The sequence below is a fragment of the Cucurbita moschata genome, unplaced genomic scaffold, assembly GCF_002738365.1.
Source record: "Cucurbita moschata cultivar Rifu unplaced genomic scaffold, Cmos_1.0 Cmo_Scf00017, whole genome shotgun sequence".
NCBI classification, from domain to species: Eukaryota; Viridiplantae; Streptophyta; class Magnoliopsida; order Cucurbitales; family Cucurbitaceae; genus Cucurbita; species Cucurbita moschata.
The window spans coordinates 2560804-2580839 of NW_019268533.1; the positions used below are offsets into that span (position 1 = coordinate 2560804).

A 20036-nucleotide genomic window follows, 5' to 3' on the forward strand; every position below is an offset into this window, starting at 1 on the left:
TCCTCTCGATCGCCCTTAAAGTTTTCATTTGCTCTTCTTCTTCTTCTTCTTCTTCTTCTTCTTCTTCTTCAGAGACGATCTTCAATCCTTCGCCTACTCCCGGACCTGTAAACCCTAGTTGTACCCTAGATTTTCGCTTCGATTTCCCCTCATTGTCCTGTTCAGTGCTCAGGACTTCTCTGAAGCTCGATTCGGGCGTGTGGATGGCGTTTCTTAGTTGAAAATTTTTGTTTTGAAGAAGCAAAATGTCTGTTTCCGAGCTTAAGGAGCGGCATGTGGCGGCTATTGAGACGGTCAACTCTCTCAAAGAGCGCTTGAAGCAGAAGAGGCATTCGTTGCTCGACACTGATGGTGAGCTACTTCATCATTCTGGAGGTTTTTTCGTTCGGCGTTGTTTGTTTTTTCTTCTGATTGATGATTATATTGTTGTTAGTTGGTTTCGATCTCATTCGTTTTGGTGGTTGCTTCTGCAGTAGCTGGGTATGTGAGGTCTCTGGGGAAGAATCCCGTCTGTTTTGGAGCTACGGATCTCGTGTGCTGCAGGACTTTACAGGGTCATACTGGAAAGGTACGTTTTTTTGGTTATCTATGAGGACGACCGTGTTTCATTTCCTCTTCAAGGTTGCCTGTTTTAGAAATCCTCTTAACCACGTTGTGAACAAGATCTGAAATCGTTGCTTTACTGTAGACGTATCTTGGAAGGTTGAGATTGAATTACACTACAACACCAGTTGACTTTAAAACAATTTTTGATTATCTAGTTAAGAGGAATGGATTTGGTAGCGATTGCTTTATTAGTTCATTTATCACGTGTATGCTTTGCAAGAGATTTAATGATTTGGCGTACAATCATACTTGTTGGTGGGAAGGATCTAAGGCAGTAGGGGAGTATAGGCCTATGAAATGATAAAAAGAAACTTTCTTCAAGAGATAGCTTACTCTGATTTATGCTACATTATATATGTTCTCTCAAGTTTGATCTGTTGGATGATGAAAGTCCCACATCGGCTAATTTAGGGAATGATCATGGGTTTATAATCAAGGAATACCCTCTCCATTGGTATGAGGCCTTTTGGGGAAGCTCAAAGCAAAGCCATGAGAGCTTATGCTCAAAGTGGACAATATCATACCATTGTGGAGAGCGTGTTCATCTAACATGATCAAATTATTTATCCCATTTTACTGGCACTCGACTCATTGTCTGGAATACAGACCTTAGATATTGAAAATGGTTCCTATTCTTGCGATGAAGTGTTTCTTTGCAATGATCCTGCTCTCAATCATGTCTCTTTTTCTTTACAATTTAACCTTCATTCTCAATTGGGGTTGGAAAATAATTGTTGAAACTCCTGCAGGTGTATTCGTTGGATTGGACTTCAGAGAGGAATCGAATCGTTAGTGCATCTCAAGATGGGCGTTTAATAGTGTGGAATGCGCTAACGAGCCAGAAGACTCACGCCATAAAACTACCTTGCCCTTGGGTCATGACCTGTGCTTTCTCTCCTTCTGGTCAATCTGTAGCGGGTGGTGGTCTTGACAGTGTTTGTTCTATCTTCAACCTCAACTCTCCAACTGACAGAGATGGGAATCTGCAAGTGTCTAGAACGCTTAGCGGGCATAAAGGATACATTTCGTCATGTCAGTATGTTCCAGATGAGGATACTCACCTCATTACTGGTTCTGGGGATCAGACGTGTGTCTTATGGGATATTACGACTGGGCTTCGAACCTCTGTTTTTGGAGGTGAATTTCAGTCGGGGCATGCAGCAGATGTATTGAGGTAACTGATTTTGAAACTTAATTTTGAGGGTTTTTATTCACATAACATCCTTAAGGAGTTGGTTTAGAGATGAATCTAGTTCATTGGAGTTCCATTGTCTGGGCTCATTCTTTTTTGATTGGATTGTCTTGGTTCATTATGATATAAAGTTCCGATATGAATATGCAATTTTTTTCATTAACTTGTTTACTTGCTTATATTACATTTTCCCTTCTGTAAGCCCTTCTGATTTACGGTGTAAAGATGGATGTTTGTAATTGTCCAATGCTAATTCAGGGATATTTTATTTATTCATGTGCTTTTGTAGATGTTTGACTAATTTCTTTTTCTGCATGTTGTAGTGTATCTATTAGTGGATCCAATTCCAGAACATTTATTTCTGGTTCTTGTGATGCAACTGCTCGACTGTGGGACACTCGGGTAGCTAGTCGTGCAGTGCAGACATTTCATGGGCATGAAGGGGATGTTAATGCAGTGAAGTTCTTTTCAGATGGTAACCGATTTGGGACAGGTTCTGATGATGGAACTTGCAGATTATTTGATATCAGAACTGGGCATGAACTCCAAGTTTACCATCAACTGCACAGTGATAATACCAACTCACACGTAACCTCCATTGCATTTTCTATATCTGGAAGACTTTTGTTTGCTGGATACAAAAATGGTGATTGCTATGTGTGGGACACCTTACTTGCAAAGGTATTTCATCTTGTTCAAATTAAGTTGATTAAGACAAAGCTGTTGCCTAATAATTTTCTATAGCATACTTTGAGTAGGAAAAAAAATCCTATGTATATTACTTGATCCTTTAACAGGATATCTAATTGGGTGAAATGACACCTATTAATTTTTGTGACTGCAGATGGTTTTGAACTTGGGAACACTTCAGAACTCACACGAAGGGCGAATTAGTTGCTTGGGCTTGTCTGCTGATGGAAGTGCTTTATGTACAGGAAGTTGGGATTCAAACCTGAAGGTTAGTGTATTTGTTAACCTGGCATTCCTACTTCATTTTGACTTGCTCCTGCTTCCTAATTTCTCTTGATTGGTAGGACCCTTGATATTGCTTAAGCATCGAAAAGTGATGAATAAGTTCTGGTAGGGTGGTAGGGATACATGATCATCTTCTTTTTGTAGTTAAATAATATGATGTCATGCATGGAATCATGGCCAAGAGATTGTTTGAAAATATGTTCTAAGATAATATTCCATTTTTCTTTTCTTTGACTTTTTTTTTTTTTTCATTTGAAAATTGATTGGGACATTTATCATCTTGTCAATTTAAACCTTAAACTTAAATTAAACCTTACTTTCCCTTAAGTGGTGCAACTAACACCTCAAATTAAATTAAAAAATTACTCAAATCAACCAATAAATCTAACAAGATTCAGGAAACAAAACCCAAAGACGGAGCCATAGAAATGCCTAAACTAAACCACAAAAATACTCGAAACTAGCAACAAATTCAAGTACAACAAAACCCAAAGATGAAGCCATAGAAATGCCTAAACTAAACCACAAAAACACTCGAACCTAGCAACAAATTCAAGTACATCAAAAAGTTCTCAAACTTAACAATAAAATGTCCAAATCAAGTTAAACAGTATATTATCAATATTTCTTACTTAACTTAAGGCTAGGATTTGATTAGATGAAATTTAAAATTTAAGGATAAATTTGACTAGCTAAACTCAAGGATATGGGTAAAAAATGAATTATTCTCCATTTGTCTTAAGATAAGAACCACGATCAAATGATCCGTAAAGACTCATGTTGTATATATCCAGTCCTTTATTAAAGAACTTGTGATTTTGAAATGACGAACAATTTGGCTGCTTTAAAAAAACCGCTATTATCATTTTATGAAAGAAAAAATAAACACATCAAAGACTGATCTAAACATGTTTTCACTGAACTTTTGTTCTAAAAAGCATATAAATATTCTGAAAACTGCTCCTAAACAAGCTTTGAATCTCCTAATTTTTGAATTTCCACCGAGAATGAGAAAAACTGTCTTTGGGGATGAAAACTTATTTCTTTGTTCTTGCATCAATTCCTTTTCGAAGCTTTAAACTACATTTTAGTGTCTATATATTGTGGCATTGGAATTATATTTCTATGGTGATTGTAAGCAATTTGAGTCTTGCTGATGATCGATGAATGATAATAGTTACGCATATCAATAATCATAATCTAGTTTGGATAATATGTAGCTATAATTTTCTTTTGTTTTCTTGTATGTAGATATGGGCTTTCGGAGGTCACCGGAAGGTAACTTAAGCACGGGGAGAGTTTAAAAAGGGGGTGCATTTTCTGTAATGGCTTCAGTTTGACTGACTGCAAGGCCTGTGTTTATGTCTGCATGCAAATGCATTGTTCTTGCTTGTTGAAATCCTTCAAATTCTTGGTAAGTATTCCAGTCTTTTGCCTTGTAAGTTGTAGTAACCCCCTCTAGAAAGATGTCCTATCTGAACATTCTGAATGATTACTGAAAAATGGTGGAAAAAAAAAAAAAAAAAAGGCTTTCATGAGCTAGAGAGTTCGTTTTGTTACATGCTGTCTTGTTTTACTATGATAATAATATAATTGAATTTTTATCAAAATAAGGTGTGGTTATTAAATGTAACGTTGTGTCTTGTCTATGATTTTGTTGCTTTATGTAACTTGAAAATGAGCTTCAGTAGTTTATTGTTTTAGTTAATTTATGAATGCCTAATTACATTTTAACTTTTTTCTGTTATACCTTCTCATTTGATAAATTTACATGGATAAATTTACATGGTAGTAGCGGAGACCTTCGAATCTCTAATGTACCCGCATCTTTAATCGGTTTTTTTTTTGAGACTCATTAAAACATTAAAACTCGAGACGTGGTTAGGTTAGCAAGTTGAACCGCCTTGCAAGATGTTGGAGGAATTTAATCTCCACAGGAGGAAAAGTTTCTAATTTCTTCTCCTAAAACTATGTCCGATTATGATTTCATTTTTAGTTTTCTGTTATTGAAATTTGTTTTTTCTCGATTTTCTTAGTATGCACAGTGATTGTTGCAAATTTTTAATTATAAAACTTAGACTCGTTTTAACTTAAAATGTGAGTTCGACCCGTCAACTTCTTCCTCTTCTTGGGTAGCTCGGATATCATCTTTGTTTTCTTCTGCTCATCTTCCTATCCTTGTTTTCTTCTGCTCATCTTCCTCTGCATATCAACGATTTCAGTTTCTGTTGGGGTTTGATTTCTATGGTTTTTTCTTCAGTATCTTCTCCTTCCCCTTCGTGTGTAGAACCAAATTGACTTCATTCACTTCTTTGTTGTTAAGCTTCGCATTTAATTTTAAAATAATAATAATAAATATATTTTTTTTCCTCATCAGCAAGTTATAAATTCTAAAATTATTACATTTTAAACATACACACATATATATATATATCATTCAAATATAACAAAAAGTTAAAAAAATGATTAAAAAAATGTTGAACAGTATAAAAAAGAAATGAGATTATGATTGAAATGTTGAGTTTGAAAACTAACCTCATTCAAACAAGAACAAAAAAATGTTACTTTTTTCTATAAATTATTCTATACGATTAAATTACAACTATAAAAATTTAAGCCAAACGTGTTCATAAGTTGCACCCTTTTAGTCCCTAAATTTTAAATGTGTTCATAAGTTGCACCCTTTTAGTCCCTAAATTTTGTATCAAAATAGTTTGGCTTAATAAAAGGTGTTCACTGAACCCTTACAGATGTGTACACTTTTAATTAAATTGCATGAATTTTTAAAATAATTGTATTCTTAAATTCACTCATTGAACTTAAATTCAAAATTTTTAAGAGAACGTTTATAGAATGCAAGCAATTCAAAGGTTTCAAGCAGGTTTCATACAACAACTCATCCATCGTAACTTGACCCAACCCAACCCAACGAGCAACAAAATCTTCCTCCATGAATTCCAACGTTCACTTATCAGTCTTTTTTCCCAATAAAGGCAGGTCGGGTCGGGTTGAGTTGGGTTGGGTTGGGATGAGACAGGATGAGATTTTCCGAATAGCGGGACGTGGGACAAGGAAACCATTCTCAACAAAGTTAACAATTAAAACAGGGATGAACAAATAGAGACTCAAACTAACACAACAAACTCACCCCAATATATGTGGCCTATGTCCCGAATGAAGTGAAGTTTGGCTCAAACTTCCAACAAGATTCTTTCTACAAGATTTGACTGTTTATGTAGAGCCTATATCCCAAACCTGTGACCTAATTTCTTTTCTCACAAACAAAAATCAATAAAATTTAAATTCCTTACAATTCCGATTAGCCACAGGCAACTATCTCATGGATGGCATCACTCACATCTTCATCATCTGATCTAGCAGCTAGTTTCATCGCAACCTCTCTTGAAGAATCGATTCCAAACGATAATCGCACAAGTACTTTCACGTCGCCATAGTACACGCCAGATAATAGGCAGGTGTGTGATCTTGAGTTGCTTGGGACAACCTCTGTACCCTGAAAGAGAGAGCAAACATTACTTGAATGGGAAGACCAATGATTCAGGAAAGGGTTGCTAATCCATGAATTTTTGAGACCCAACTCACAAACCACAAATCTACCAACCATAAATAAGTAAAGACAACACAAATTTCGATATACGTTGCGACTAAAGACTACAAACAATCAAGCTTTGAATCTCAGATGACACAAATATAAGCCCTTCCTAGGATCGTACACGTCGAACATTTACTTCCCTTGATGATTATCCAGCATGATAACATAACAAACTAACCTCACAGGGCTGCATGCCGAGAAGATTTATGACAGCACCTACAGCTTCAGCCAAACTCTCCCTTGCCCCAAGTCCGTATTCGTCAACTCGCTCACAGTCTGGACCCAAGCTTTCCCAGGCATTTTTAAAATTAGAGACCCCTACTTTCAACATGTAATCAGCTGCAACAACCTCCAGATCCTCCAGCTGATATTCATCCTCTACACCATCTTCTTCAGCCTCACCAGTGCTGGGGTCAACCTAGTATAACCAAAGAAGTGCAATACGAAATCACAATCAAGCATTTGGATGCTCCGCAATGAACTTTTCCTAGTACATTACAAGCTTATATGAGAAAATGGACAGAACCCTCACCAATTTTAGCTCATTAATATGGTTAGGCCAAATTCATGAGATATTCTGTTAGATGTGGACCCATGACTAACTCTACAATTGGATTATAAATATTCAGTTCCTCACTCTGACCCATATTCTTTCTGTTCTATGGAATCACTAATCCCAAGTTTTTTCACAAAACAATTATACGGAGCCAATATGTGCTGATATCGAAGTATGGTGCTTGCAAACTCAATTATTAAAACTTCTCATCCAATTCACCATCCTTATTTAATAACTTTTTTCCGAGTTACCTCTTTAACAATAAATCGCAACATGTTCGAAAATTTCCCAACAGCGGAGATCCCTTCAGGCTTCTCAAATGCCACAAAGGTTTGTCCAGGTGAATCATAGGGAAGTGATCTGAGAGGCTTAGATATCACTTCAGTGAATTCCTCTGCTTCAGACGCATCAACAACAACAGTGACCTGGCCAGAAGGCAGAAATGATTATTACAAATCTGAATGCAATTTAACCAAAAAAAAAAAAAAAAATGAAGACAATTTTCCTTGAATTGGTCAATACATTTTCAAGTAGTTGCTCTGGAATTGTATTCGTGCAGTTGTACTGAAACACAACATGGCTGTTAAAAATATGCTTAACAACGTTAACTGCATATTCCGTTTCTGCTTCTGTAAGCTCCACAGGTGCTGAAGACTGAGAAGTTCGATACCATCAAAACTTCAACATTCAAGAAGTATTATTGAAAATATATATACATATGTAGCACAACACATCACCATGCATGATTAAGAATAGTAACAACAGAACCTTGAAAAGCTTCCCAAAGTCGGCAAATTCTGGAATCGAGGAAAGTAGCTTTTCATATGTATCAACAGTGGATGTTGGGCCAATTGGAGGAGCACCGAGCCCAGCTGGCTTTTTACCTGGGGCTTTCTTCTCAGCAAGTGGCTGAGACTTGATTTCCTTGGGCACGGAATTAATGTTAAAAGGTTCCTCAGAAGACACCTGCATCCATAAGCAGAACACATGAGTAATGGTCTCGGTGGTACTTGATATACTCACTAAAAAATTTCTTACATAATTCTTCAAACTTGTTTCTAGATTGATCAGTGGGACATCCAGAGACCCAAAAAGAAAGTCAGTGGCATCCTCCTCAGTTTTAGTAGCAGTATCATCACCTTCAAGTGTTTTTAAGTATAGGGTGGCCCTATCTCGAACCTGCCCAAGAAATCAACATACAGTTTGACGACCATATATATAAGCAAGACATCAAATTTAAATCACTCCAAAATTTTAAAATAATATAGCAATAAGATACCTCATCATCGTTGTCAAAGAGACATCGTCTCAACAGAACATATATTCGAGGCTGTAACAGAGAGAGGTAAAAACAACATCATTAGTTGAGTGATAAGAATGACAAATAGAGTTCATCCAACTAACAAGAAAGAGAGAAGGGAATTTGTACCCTTAAAGATTCAACTGTAACACCAAATCTTGCCAATGTGCTCACAGCACTGGCACGAACCGTTGCATTTTCAAGATGTACTCGGTTGTATATGTATCGTATGTATTTACTAGGATCGGAGGTTTTGGGTCCTTCAATTCCCAGAAAGTGAAGGATCTGATATTATAGGAAATAAAATAAATTATAAAGGCCATATAGAACATGAAGGCGATGAGAATTAGAGCAAAATAGCTGCTGGAATAATGTAAAAATGCATACTAACCTGTGTCGATAGGTAGGTGAATTCACAATCTTCAATAAACTCACACAAGTGAAGCAACCCACTCTCTTTTGCATCAGGAATATCTCTTATAAGAATAACAATTGAATCCACGATAGCTTTTTTATAATCAAAGCCCCCTTCTTCTCTGAGAATGTTGCTAAGGAAATTCATCCTGAAAAAGTGACAAAATGTGTCCTAGACTTACAATCCCAATATATATTGCCTAAAATGATGCAACAAATAAATGTTGAATGGTAAAAAATTCTGTAAGAACTCACAGAGATCTATACTTCAATGGGAACTTCAAACACAAAGATTTAATAGCTTCTATCACGACAATTTTAAACTCATCTGCAATATCTGACATAAAGTTTGTTATCTGCTTCATTAGACGGTCCACACTTGATTCGTTTCCTGTTTTTAGAAGTGTTGTTATTGCAAGAGTTGCAATGCTTCTGTTTTGATCAGAAATCAAGCTCTCCATATCAATATTGCAGTTAGTGACTGCCATTGGATGAATCATTGCCACCTGCAAGATTTTCAAATATATTTTCCAAATATCAAAAGAAAATTTAAGAGAGAGAATAATTTTAAAAAAAATTACCTTATTCAAAGTGCGGACAGCAGCAAATCTCAGTACTGGCTTTGAGGAGCTTAAAAACAGCTGAAGAACAGTAATGGCTGGAGTCAATTCTCTGCTTGTTACACCATGCAGCTCAGTGATTGCTTTGGCCGCTTCAAAGATCACCATCTCTGCTTTGTGGCGCAGACAACCCTCAAGAAAATCATAGAAGGGCCGGTCACCAGTTTGAGTACTGGTAGCTGATTCGCGAATAACCTGTTCGAACAACCCTCCATAAGAAAATAAAAATGCAAAGACCCATCATGTATATGAACCAGGAAATTACATGCCTGACTGGTATAGCGAATCAAGAGGCATTGAGCCAATGGAGACCGAACAGTACCCCTTGTTAGGCTAGTGACCAGTTTGCTAACAGCTAGACGGTCATTTTGACGTATCTGCAAAGGAAAAAATTATAATTTCTTTAGATTGCATAAACAGAATCTTTCTTTTAGAAGAGAAATGGAATCCACTGATATCAAACGGAACAAAAAATGGCGGGTGATGGGAGATAAGAAGTGTCACACAAGGGAAAAGTGGGTCATAAAAAAGTACTTCAGGAAGAGTAGTTATAAAAAGCCTTAGAGACAGTAACAAAATGCCCAATCTCAGAGAAAAAGTGGCAGGCAACAATCACAAGCTATAAACACTAGTTGGAATAATAAATTAACATTTTAATTTGGTTCGCATGCAATAGGAATAAGCAGACAAAACAAACCTGAATAATCAAAGTAAGAGCAAATGTGCATGTTTAAGAAAATAACAACACATAAGCAGAAATAATTTTTTTTTGGTAAGAACATAGGCAGAAATAAGATAACACCAAATATTTCATTGATAGGATTATCAAAATTGACTAATACTACTCATAAAAACTTATAACTTGAAATGAAATATTTCTATACCATACAGCACTAATCAACATTGATATACCCTCCCACGTATTAGATAAAATTAGCGAAAAAGAATAAAACCTAAATCAATATGCAAAATAAATACTTTTTTCTATCAATGCCACAATATTGAAATTTTAGACATTCGAATGAAATGTGATAAGAGTCTATATATACTCCAGCCACAAAACAACAATGGGTAGCATTTACTTTTTCTGAATCAAAAGAAAAATACCTCCTGGATTTCTCTTTCCAGGAAAATCACAGAAAATAGAATACATTTATCAGGATTTGATTTCACAAATCATGTCAATTACAATAGACACAACACCTAACCTTTTAAATTTCAATAAAAACCAGCCATTAAAATTGCATAGTTCAGCTCAATAACCTTCCCCAGCATTCAACACAACACAAAAAAACGTGACACAACAGGATGATCTAACATACTTGATGAAGCAATGCAAGGGCGTGAAATTGAACAAGTGCTGCCCTTGACTGAACAGCTTCCTGGACCTCATTACTCCATCGCTTGACAATTTCTGGATTCGTCTGTGATTTAAAAGATGCAAAGGGAGAGAGTAAGATAAAACTGATAGAAAAAATTGATCAAACTGCATATTAATATTTACAATAATGAATACCTGGAGCAAATGAATACCACTAACTAAGGCGGCACTAGCTACCACAGGATTCTTATCTACAATTGCTTGTTTCAGATACCTCTCGATCTGGGTGAGAAGGGTTCCATCTGTAATCCGACAAAGGACACGAATGGAATTTGCCCGATACATATCAGTCTTACTATTCATATCCTTCATTAGGGAGCTAGTCACAATAATAACCTTAAAGAAAATGAAATTAAATGTGTTAGTTCATAATTTTGAACGTATAACTCCAAAAATTCAAGTTAACCTGATTGTGGTGTTAACCTCATCAGCAGATGGAGAAATCTCCTTTATCATCAAATAAACCATTCTCCTCAACCCTATATCTCTTGACTGGAAAAGCTTTGTGACAGCAAAGAAAACTTCGGTGGCTTCAATCTATTACAAACATTATTGTACATCGTCAACATTGTCAACATTTGAACAGAACATGCATACATACATCAGCCCAGGCCATGCTTGGAAAATGCATTGACTAATACTAATGCTTTGACGGATGGACTATTAAACTTGACCTTTGTGAAGTTTTCGCCCTGATTCAGAAGGTACAGAAGCTTCGTGATAACCTAAAAATAAGACATGCACCAGGCAGAAAATATTAATCATAGAACAATTGGGTGCGCAAAAGGGAAGTTAAAGGGAAGTTGTTTCAAATAATTCCATAGTACAAAGGCCACACCTGAGAGCATCTTCTTGGATCTAATTGAGGATCATTAAAAACCCTAGCTTCCTGAAGAACAGCACCCTTCTCAATCCCCAAAAACGGAGAATACTCAGCTGTAAATGCAAAAAACCGGAGTTAACATCATACGTCCTTGTGCTGATACAGCATAGTAATCCGGAAACAGGATACAAGACCCAAATGACAGCACTATCCCATCCAGTCATCAAATTAACAAAACCACAACAAAAATTGCAAATGCACTTATCAATATCGTAATTAAGGCAACAGCCACATTACAGACTGCATCCAAACATCTCAACTTGAAAACCTAAACCAAATAGGAACAAAAAGAAATCAAAGATAAGAATCTTGCCGAGTTCAAAACAGAGCACGACAACACAATACATCAAGAAGTACTGCCAAACAACGAAGTCAAGTAGATCTACGATCAAAAAGACTGATCCAACCTCCCGGAACGTGAAACTCGAGGAATTAACCAATATTGAAGTGAGAAGAGAAGAAATTGAGTAACTATGAGGTAAATGGAAGGGATTTTGAGGGAGTGAAAGAAGACATTACCTTCGTCATCGCGGTCGTCGTCCTTCTTGATGAGAGGCTGAGCCATGGGCGACGTATTTGAATCTGAGAGATCTAGAGACGACCAGCAAAGCTTTCCTTACTGCCTGAGAACAAAGAAAAAACCAGAGAAATGCTGAAGTTTGTGCGATTTTGTGAAGGGCTTTTGCTTTGGTCGGAGAAGAAAGAGAAACCGAGAGAAAGTGCTCATCAGAAATTACAATATAGGATGGGCCCTTCTTCAACTAACGAGATGCAATATGGGCCCTTTTTCAACTAATGAGCTGCAATATGGGCCGTTCTTCAAGTACGAGATGCAACATGGGCCGTTCTTCAAGTACGAGATGCAACATGGGCCTGGCCCATAATATGGGCCCATCTTCAACTAACGAGATGCAATATGGGCCTGGCCCATAGTATGAGCCCTTTTTCAACTAACAAGATGCAGTTTGGGCCCTTCTTCAACTAACGAGATGCAGTATGGGCCGTTCTTCAACTAATGAGATTGCAATATGGGCCGTCTTTCAACTAACGATATGCCATATGGACCTGGCCCATAGTATGGGCCCTTTTCAACTAATGAGTTGCAATATGGGCCGTCCTTCAACTAACGAGATGCAATATGGACCTGGGCAGCAATATGGGCCCTTTTTCAACTAATGAGATGCAGTATGGGCCTGGCCCATAGTATGATCCCTTTCAACTAACAATATGCAATATGGGCCTGGCCCATAGTATGGGCCCTTCTTCAACTAACGAGATGAAATATGGGCTGGCCCATAGTATGGGCCGTTCTTCAACTAACGAGATGCAATATGGGCCGTCCTTCAATTAACGAGATGCAATATGGGCTGGCCTAGTATGGGCCGTTCTTCAACTAACGAGATGTAATATGGGCCGTTCTTCAACTAACGAGATGTAATATGGGCCGTTCTTCAACTAACGAGATGTAATATGGGCCGTTCTTCAACTAACGAGATGTAATATGGGCCGTTCTTCAACTAACGAGATGCAATGTGGACCTGGTCCATAGTATGGGCCCTTTTTCAACTACGAGATGCAATATGGGCCTAGCCCATAGTATGATCCCTTTTCAACTAACAATATGCAATATGGGCCTGGCCCATAGTATGCTGTACTGCCTTGATGCAATATGGGCCTGGCCCATAGTATGCTGTACTACCTTTGATGCAATATGGGCCTGGCCCATAGTATGCTGTACTGCCTTGATGCAATATGGGCCTGGCCCATAGTATGCTGTACTACCTTTGATGCAATATGGGCCTGGCCCATAGTATGCTGTACTGCCTTGATGCAATATGGGCCTGGCCCATAGTATGCTGTACTACCTTTGATGCAATATGGGCCTGGCCCATAGTATGCTGTACTGCCTTGATGCAATATGGGCCTGGCCCATAGTATGCTGTACTACCTTTGATGCAATATGGGCCTGGCCCATAGTATGCTGTACTGCCTTGATGCAATATGGGCCAGGCCCATAGTATGCTGTACTGCCTTGATGCAATATGGGCCTGGCCCATAGTATGCTGTACTGTCTATGCAAGATTTATTTATTTATTTATTACATGCTAAAAAGGATCACAATTTTAAAATTTTAATGAAATCTATAATATTTCGCCTGCCTTACACGTGGTTCTGGCTCGTTTTAAATAAATGGGTAGAAATAATTTTCATTTTAAAATATTCTAAAAATATAATAAAAATAATAGTCCATCATCGTCACTCGTGACTAGGGACAATCCAAGAAGTCCACTTTTTATTATTATAAATTAGTTTAATATATATTAAAAATGAATTCATTTATTCAATATAATCAAATTTAAAATTATACTAAAAAATTTATTAGACATAAAATTAAAAAATTAAAAAATTTATTGAATCATTTATTTTTTAATTATTATATTTTAAAGAGTGAAATAAACCCAATAATGTAATTGAGGTGAAATAAAAAGAATGGGGAAATGAAATGGAATAATTCATTGTTTTCCCATTCACAGATCACTACAGCTTGGCTTCGTCTTCTGATCAGAGAGAGAGAGAGAGACCAGAAGCCTCTCTTCTTCTTCTTCTTCTTCATCAATTCTCTCTGTATCTCTCTCGCTCTCTTTCAAGTTTCAATTGATTGAATTGATCTTCGTTCCCTTACGATGCCTTCCCGAAGAAGGACCCTCTTGAAGGTCATCATCCTTGGGGATAGCGGGTGAGAATCAACTGTTCTTCTCTCTCTTTTCGAATTCTGCTTTTGAGGTTACTGCCCTTTCTCTTTAATACTCAACGGATCGACTCAGATCGTTACTTTCCGAACTTGCGGAATTTTCTTTTGTCAGTTCTTGGCCTTTGATCTGGAACGGATTCAATGGGGCTTTAAGATTCTGTTTGCTCGGATTTAGATTGTTTGATGAAGCTACATGTTCTTGCTTCTTTTTATTCACCAGTTGATGGTTGTTAGTAGTGATTGGTTCTTATTTTTGTTGGGAGCACTCGCTTTGTGGCTTACTTTCTATTTTTGGGCTTTTTTGGTTTACTTTTTGGAAATTGACTTTTGTCTTGGGCTGGTATTGAAGGTTCTGATTCGGGGAACTGACATGTTTGGATCTGTTTGTTGTGTTTTAATGTGTTCCTTCTCTACTGTATGGTAATTTGAAGCTTGTTTGTGAACTTGCAGGGTTGGGAAGACCTCTTTGATGAACCAGTATCCTACTTGATTGTTGAATTAACAATGTTATAGTGTACCATTTTCCATTGAAGATACTGATTCGAGTTTCTGTTTTTGTGACAATTCTTCTATTTTACAGAAGAACAGTTTCTTGATCCTCCGTGTGGTTTCCTTGAACTTTTAAAAACAGATATGTAAATAAGAAGTTTAGTAATCAATACAAGGCCACCATTGGAGCTGATTTTTTGACTAAAGAAGTGCAATTCGAAGATAGACTTTTCACTTTGCAGGTTGGTGATGGGGAAACTTCTATTTGCCTATGTACATGTTGCTTTTATTAGATTAGGAGAATTGTCTTGAACTCGATGTGATAAAAAGTCCACAAAAAATGTGAGATCTCACATCGGTTGGGGAGGAGAATGAAGCATTCTTTATAAGGGTGTGGAAACCTCTTCTTAGCATACGCGTTTTAAAAACCTTGAGGGGAAGCCCGTAAGGGAAAGCCCAAGGACAATATCTGCTAGTAGTGAACTTGGGCTGTACAAATGGTATCAGAGCCTAGGCGATGTGCCAGCGAGGAAGCTGAGCCCCGAAGGGGGGTGGATATCGATTGGAAAAGGGAATGAATGCCAGCGAGGACGTTGGGCCCCGAAGGGAGGTGGATTGTGAGATCCCATGTCGGTTGGGGAGGAGAACGAAACATTCTTTATAAGGTGTGGAAACCTCCCCCTAGCAGACCTGTTTTAAAAACCTTGAGGGGAAACCCCAAAGGGAAGGCTCAAAGAGGACAATATCTGCTAGCGGTGGACTTAGACGGTTACAAATAGTATTAGAGGCAGACACCGAGTGATGTGCCAGCAAGGCGGTGTACCAATAAGGACGCTGGTCCCCAAAGGGGGTGGATTGAGAGGTCCCACATTGATTGGAGAAGGAAACGAATGCCAGCGAGGACGCTGGGCCCTGAAAGCAAGGGAAGCCCAAATGGGAAAGTCCAAAAAGGACAATATCGGCTAGCGGTAGTCACGGCTTGACTGTTACAAAAAATGTCTTAGCACTTCACCTCACTGTGTAGTGTCTCAGACTTGCATTATTTGGAAACTCAAACTATATAATTTCCTTGTGCTTGGTTAGTAGGGAAAATGTGCATGAACTTGATCAATCCATCTGGGAAAATATGAATTTCTTGAATGATATTTTTGAAAATGATAGCTGTGTCTTAATCCTTTATAATGAGCAAGAACTTGGCCATGGAGGCTGCATCTTCTCATGTAAGGGACTCAGTTGAACCTTCAATCTTTAGATAATGACATCCCATTGCCTTACAGATATGGGATACAGCAGGCCAGGAACGATTCCAAAGCCTTGGTGTTGCTTTTTACAGAGGTGCTGATTGCTGCGTTCTGGTGTATGATGTCAATTCAATGAAATCATTTGACAACCTTAACAACTGGCGGGAAGAATTCCTTATCCAGGTTCTGTTCTCAATGTTTATGGACTATAATCTTGTTACCAGAAACCGATTTACAGAAGAGTTCAAATAAGTTGAAAAGATAATAGAAAACCTGAACTTCTTTTGATGCTTTTGCATAACATCATCTGCAGGCGAGCCCTTCCGATCCCGAAAATTTTCCCTTCGTTGTTCTAGGAAATAAAGTTGACATAGATGGTGGAAATAGTAGAGTTGTAAGTATTACCTAAATTTCAGTATTGAATCATGTTCTCTTTCTACATTCAGAAGATTGTAAGCTGAAATTTTCTGTTTTTCCGAATACTTCAGGTTTCAGAGAAAAAGGCACGAGCTTGGTGTGCATCGAAAGGAAACATCCCATACTTTGAAACTTCTGCCAAAGAAGGCATTAATGTGGAAGAAGCCTTCGAATGCATTGCAAAAAATGCCCTCAAGAGTGGGGAAGAGGAAGAGATGTAAGTTCATATGCCAAACCAAATATTACTAACTCAGTCTCTCATTTTCTATTCTCAGTTATTTGTTGTACATGTGCATCAAATATGAATCCATTGTTAGCTACATTATCATGCATTTCACCAACCAAAATTACTTATCAATTTCCACATTTGTACAAACTCGACGTGATAAGGGTTTTGGTTGGGGATATTTCACCTAGTTTTGTTGTTTCCAAGCTGTGTCGCACGCCGTAGAAGTGAACAATGTGTGCAGGATCCCGAATCCTCTATCCTATACCTTATAGAAATCGAATAGACGAATTAAGGTTTAGATCTAGCAATGGATTTAGTTAGTAGTTTTTGACCTGAGGCTGTGGATATGTAGAATCTAGCTCGTCCTAAATGGCTGTATTTTCTAACTTCCTTTGTTTCGAACTTTCTTCGTCCATGCTTCGTTGGTTTCTACTCGTGCCTATTAACTTCACTTTCACAAAACCTTTTTGATTAATGGTTGCGATGGTGTACTGCAGATACTTACCCGACACCATCGATGTTGCGAGGAACAATCAGCCAAGATCATCTGGATGCGACTGCTGAGTTCTATACACTGAAGCACCTCTTATTCTATTTCATTCTCCAGTAAATCTCAAGTCTTCTATAAAGGTCCTACAGACTCAGGCTTTTTATGCATATTCCTATTTGTACATTTGGCTTTGCATTTGAACAAATCCTGTCATTATCGACTCAGTTCGTGTTTGGTCGTTGCAAGTTGTGTTTACTATCTTAGGGGTTTATTAATTATCCATCTCGTGACCGACTCTATGCCTGAGCCTCATTTGTTGATGACAATCAGTTTGTCGCATAAGTTTATGTAATTCTTCTTCTTAGTGAACGTATTGATTCTTGTTTATTTGCTAGGATTTTGGTTCCTCTGTTCATGCTTCAATATATTTTAGATCTTCAGCCAGGATAGTTTCTGCAATGGTCACAATTATAACTCATTTGTTAAACTATAATATGATCATATGGCTACGAAATGTCCAATAGAAAGATTTTGAACTATAATATGATCATATGGCTGTTCAGAATACAAAAGGACTATAAAGTCTGGCAGGCTGAATTAGATTCTTTTTCCTTCCAAATTTAAAACTGTTCCTGGTTGAATATAATACAACATTCAAATCAAATTGGTTACACAGTAAACTGAAGTGAACTCTACTGTATTAAAATGGTTGCGATCTCAACCTGCAAGCTAATATTGATTTACTTTGACCCAACAGAAGAAAGTGTGTCCTGATTTGCAGGGCGAAATGAACTCCCAGAAATTGTTGTACCGGTTGTTGGGTATTGGGGGTTAGGGTTAGAGGCAGCCATACCCGGCAGTCCCGACGTCGGGGGCCTTTGGGGAACCATGCCCATTGGAGGCCTTGGGACTGTGTTTGCAAAGTTCATGGGCATCCTGTTTGTTGGTAATGTTGGTGCCCCACCTCGTGATGACGAAGCAGGTAAGCCTAGTCGAGCAGCGATTATCTGTGCACGTTCCTGGAAAAGCCTCTGCTTTGACCTGTCTAGTTGCTCCCTCATTCTCACCGTCACGTTTTCCATGTCGTTGAAGAATGCTAACTTGCTTTCCAACTTATGCAGCTATAAATAGAGAGGGTAGTGTAAGTTTTGTTTAAAATGTATGGGAAGGGAAACAACTTCAGTTGAGATACCTGTTTTTCGATTAATATCATGGCAAGTTGACGGATTTGGTCCTCTTCTTGATTAGCCAGGATTTTTGCCTTCACTGCTGCTGCTGACAGTGTCGTAACCGCAGCACGCTTGAACTTGTCGATTTTATCCTCTTTTTTACTCATACAATTGGAGTTTTCTTCTTTGTTGTCCTTGCTTTGATTATCATCTGTTAAAGAACAAATAAACAGGTACTATAAGAAAAAAATGCATTCTCGTATACTTCTCAGCAAAACAAGATTCATTAATTTGCAGAGTGTGTTCAACACTCCTAAAAGTCCAGAGAATCAATCATGCTTATAGCGTTCCTCACACATTTTAAAATTCAGCAGATCAGATCAAGCATGATACATAATACAATGATACGACAACAGAAGGACGACAAGAAGTTATACCAACTTGAGCTAAAAAAAACCGAGCGAAATTTCAAAGTCGAAAGACTTTGTCCTCGATATAATCTTTCTAAAGACAAGTCATAAGACTGATCATCACCTTGAAATTTTTCATTGTACAGAATTCTTTCTTGGGAAGAAGATAGACTTCTTTCAAAGACGTCTCCATACCCTTAAAAATCGAACTTAATAGTCTCTGAACACTCTTGAAACGAGGTCATCAATTCTGAACTCGGCACATTACAACCATCAAAACTAAACACTACCTGCTTAGTCTCCTCAATAATTACCCACCGTAGTTTACAAAAGAATTTTGTATATAAAGAGATCCATCAAGACCTCGTATTATGTACAAGATTAAAAAAAGAATAATCAAAATAAGAGAACTTATCTTCAAAGGAGCACATATTTCTTTCCTGCCAGATGTGCCACAAAAGATCTCTAAACGCACAACTTCTAACAATCTTTATCTTTCCTTTTCAAGTTCCATGCATGAATGAATACCTTCCATAAACCAATCGTCCACCTTCTTATGGAGGAAAAAAGAAATTCCTAAGTTCCCACCAAGTGGTAGAGGCAAAGTCAATGGAGGAGCAGGTGATTAAGGGTTTCCTCCATATTCAAACACATCCTTCAACCTGATGGTGAAGGGGAACCACCTCCTACACTTTCAGTTAATCCTTCATTATTAACGAGAGACAAAGTTTTGTTTTTGTATCTCCCGAAACCGACAATTCTATGAAAGAAAGATTATGATCCCCTTACTTTCCACGAAGCTCTTGATTTCTATTTCCAACTTACTCTCTCTGAACTTAGGCAATTACTTTCCTCAAGAGAGTTAAGTCCTTTATGCATATAAAAGTTTCTTGTTCCCTTCATGGCTTACACAAATTTCACGAAAGATGGAGACGCATTCTGATCCCACAATAGTGACCTAAGGAAAGAAAGCCTTTTCATGAAATTAAACCCTTCCCACCTTTTCATTTGTTTTTCTTCAGTTCTTTCAGAAAAATATTTGGGATTTTATGTTTGCATGTTTCTGGATTATGTTGGGTTTTTCGCAGTTCACTAAAAGGAAATGTGGAACAATTAGTAGGTGGAACTTATATCAAGGGAAGAACTAAAAGTTGTGGATTGGTACGGGTAACTCAATACAATGGAAGATTCTGCTGGAAAGAAATAATTGAAAATTTAACGAGCCTTCAAGTGTTATTGTTCTCTCTTTCTCTCTCTTTGGGTTGTCGGGGGGGGGGGGGGGGGGGGGGGGGGGGGGGG

The 20036-nt window shown here is 37.8% G+C and overlaps 4 protein-coding genes across 5 annotated transcripts in view; 2 read left to right on the forward strand and 2 right to left on the reverse strand.

Annotated features, from left to right (window-relative positions):
- LOC111455420 (guanine nucleotide-binding protein subunit beta-2) lies at positions 1-4375 on the forward strand. The gene is made up of 6 exons (XM_023097085.1): positions 1-351; positions 474-568; positions 1356-1780; positions 2122-2479; positions 2643-2756; positions 4025-4375. Exons 1-6 carry the CDS (start codon positions 246-248, stop codon positions 4058-4060), a joined length of 1134 nt encoding a protein of 377 aa, XP_022952853.1. The 5' UTR covers positions 1-245; the 3' UTR covers positions 4061-4375.
- Positions 4376-5852: 1477 nt separating this feature from the next.
- LOC111455186 (coatomer subunit gamma) lies at positions 5853-12260 on the reverse strand. Its single transcript, XM_023096755.1, has 18 exons — positions 12060-12260; positions 11496-11593; positions 11332-11382; positions 11081-11194; positions 10793-10993; positions 10599-10700; positions 9546-9653; positions 9238-9471; positions 8912-9162; positions 8634-8805; positions 8372-8527; positions 8222-8272; positions 7981-8121; positions 7711-7908; positions 7465-7596; positions 7194-7367; positions 6565-6804; positions 5853-6287 (listed from the first exon to the last, which is right to left on the reverse strand). The coding sequence occupies exons 1-18, from the start codon at positions 12103-12105 to the stop codon at positions 6093-6095; spliced, it is 2664 nt and encodes an 887-aa protein (XP_022952523.1). The 5' UTR covers positions 12106-12260; the 3' UTR covers positions 5853-6092.
- A 1777-nt stretch (positions 12261-14037) lies between these two features.
- Positions 14038-17602, forward strand: LOC111455038 (ras-related protein Rab7). The gene is made up of 7 exons (XM_023096560.1): positions 14038-14277; positions 14743-14769; positions 14924-15023; positions 16059-16205; positions 16336-16416; positions 16511-16656; positions 17166-17602. Exons 1-7 carry the CDS (start codon positions 14225-14227, stop codon positions 17230-17232), a joined length of 621 nt encoding a protein of 206 aa, XP_022952328.1. The 5' UTR covers positions 14038-14224; the 3' UTR covers positions 17233-17602.
- Positions 17603-17672: 70 nt separating this feature from the next.
- Positions 17673-20036, reverse strand: part of LOC111455037 (SWI/SNF complex subunit SWI3D-like) — a 9272-nt gene continuing 6908 nt past the window's right edge. Inside the window, exons 6-7 of one of the 2 annotated variants that reach the window (XM_023096558.1) lie at positions 18351-18541; positions 17673-18279 (exon numbers count right to left, since the gene is read on the reverse strand). In XM_023096558.1, the coding sequence (XP_022952326.1) occupies positions 17899-18279; positions 18351-18541 (572 nt within the window). In that variant the 3' untranslated portion in view covers positions 17673-17898. The remainder of the gene's footprint in view (positions 18280-18350; positions 18542-20036) is intronic. The other variant, XM_023096559.1, reaches the window with a different exon arrangement.

What these genes read in the sequence shown, in the direction of transcription:
- LOC111455186 (XM_023096755.1), bottom strand. Translation starts at nt 12,105, where the DNA reads ATGGCTCAGCCTCTCATCAAGAAGGACGACGACCGCGATGACGAAG. An exon ending in ATCCAAGAAGATGCTCTCAG is followed by an intron (nt 11,383 to 11,495) that starts GTGTGGCCTTTG and finishes TCTTATTTTTAG; the next exon opens with GTTATCACGAAGCTTCTGTA. An exon ending in CCATTGAAGTATAGATCTCT is followed by an intron (nt 8,806 to 8,911) that starts GTGAGTTCTTAC and finishes TCACTTTTTCAG; the next exon opens with GATGAATTTCCTTAGCAACA.
- LOC111455038 (XM_023096560.1), top strand. Translation starts at nt 14,225, where the DNA reads ATGCCTTCCCGAAGAAGGACCCTCTTGAAGGTCATCATCCTTGGGGAT. An exon ending in AAGACCTCTTTGATGAACCA is followed by an intron (nt 14,770 to 14,923) that starts GTATCCTACTTG and finishes TTTTAAAAACAG; the next exon opens with ATATGTAAATAAGAAGTTTA. An exon ending in ATGGTGGAAATAGTAGAGTT is followed by an intron (nt 16,417 to 16,510) that starts GTAAGTATTACC and finishes CGAATACTTCAG; the next exon opens with GTTTCAGAGAAAAAGGCACG.
- LOC111455420 (XM_023097085.1), top strand. Translation starts at nt 246, where the DNA reads ATGTCTGTTTCCGAGCTTAAGGAGCGGCATGTGGCGGCTATTGAGACG. An exon ending in TACAGGGTCATACTGGAAAG is followed by an intron (nt 569 to 1,355) that starts GTACGTTTTTTT and finishes AAACTCCTGCAG; the next exon opens with GTGTATTCGTTGGATTGGAC. An exon ending in GGGACACCTTACTTGCAAAG is followed by an intron (nt 2,480 to 2,642) that starts GTATTTCATCTT and finishes TTGTGACTGCAG; the next exon opens with ATGGTTTTGAACTTGGGAAC.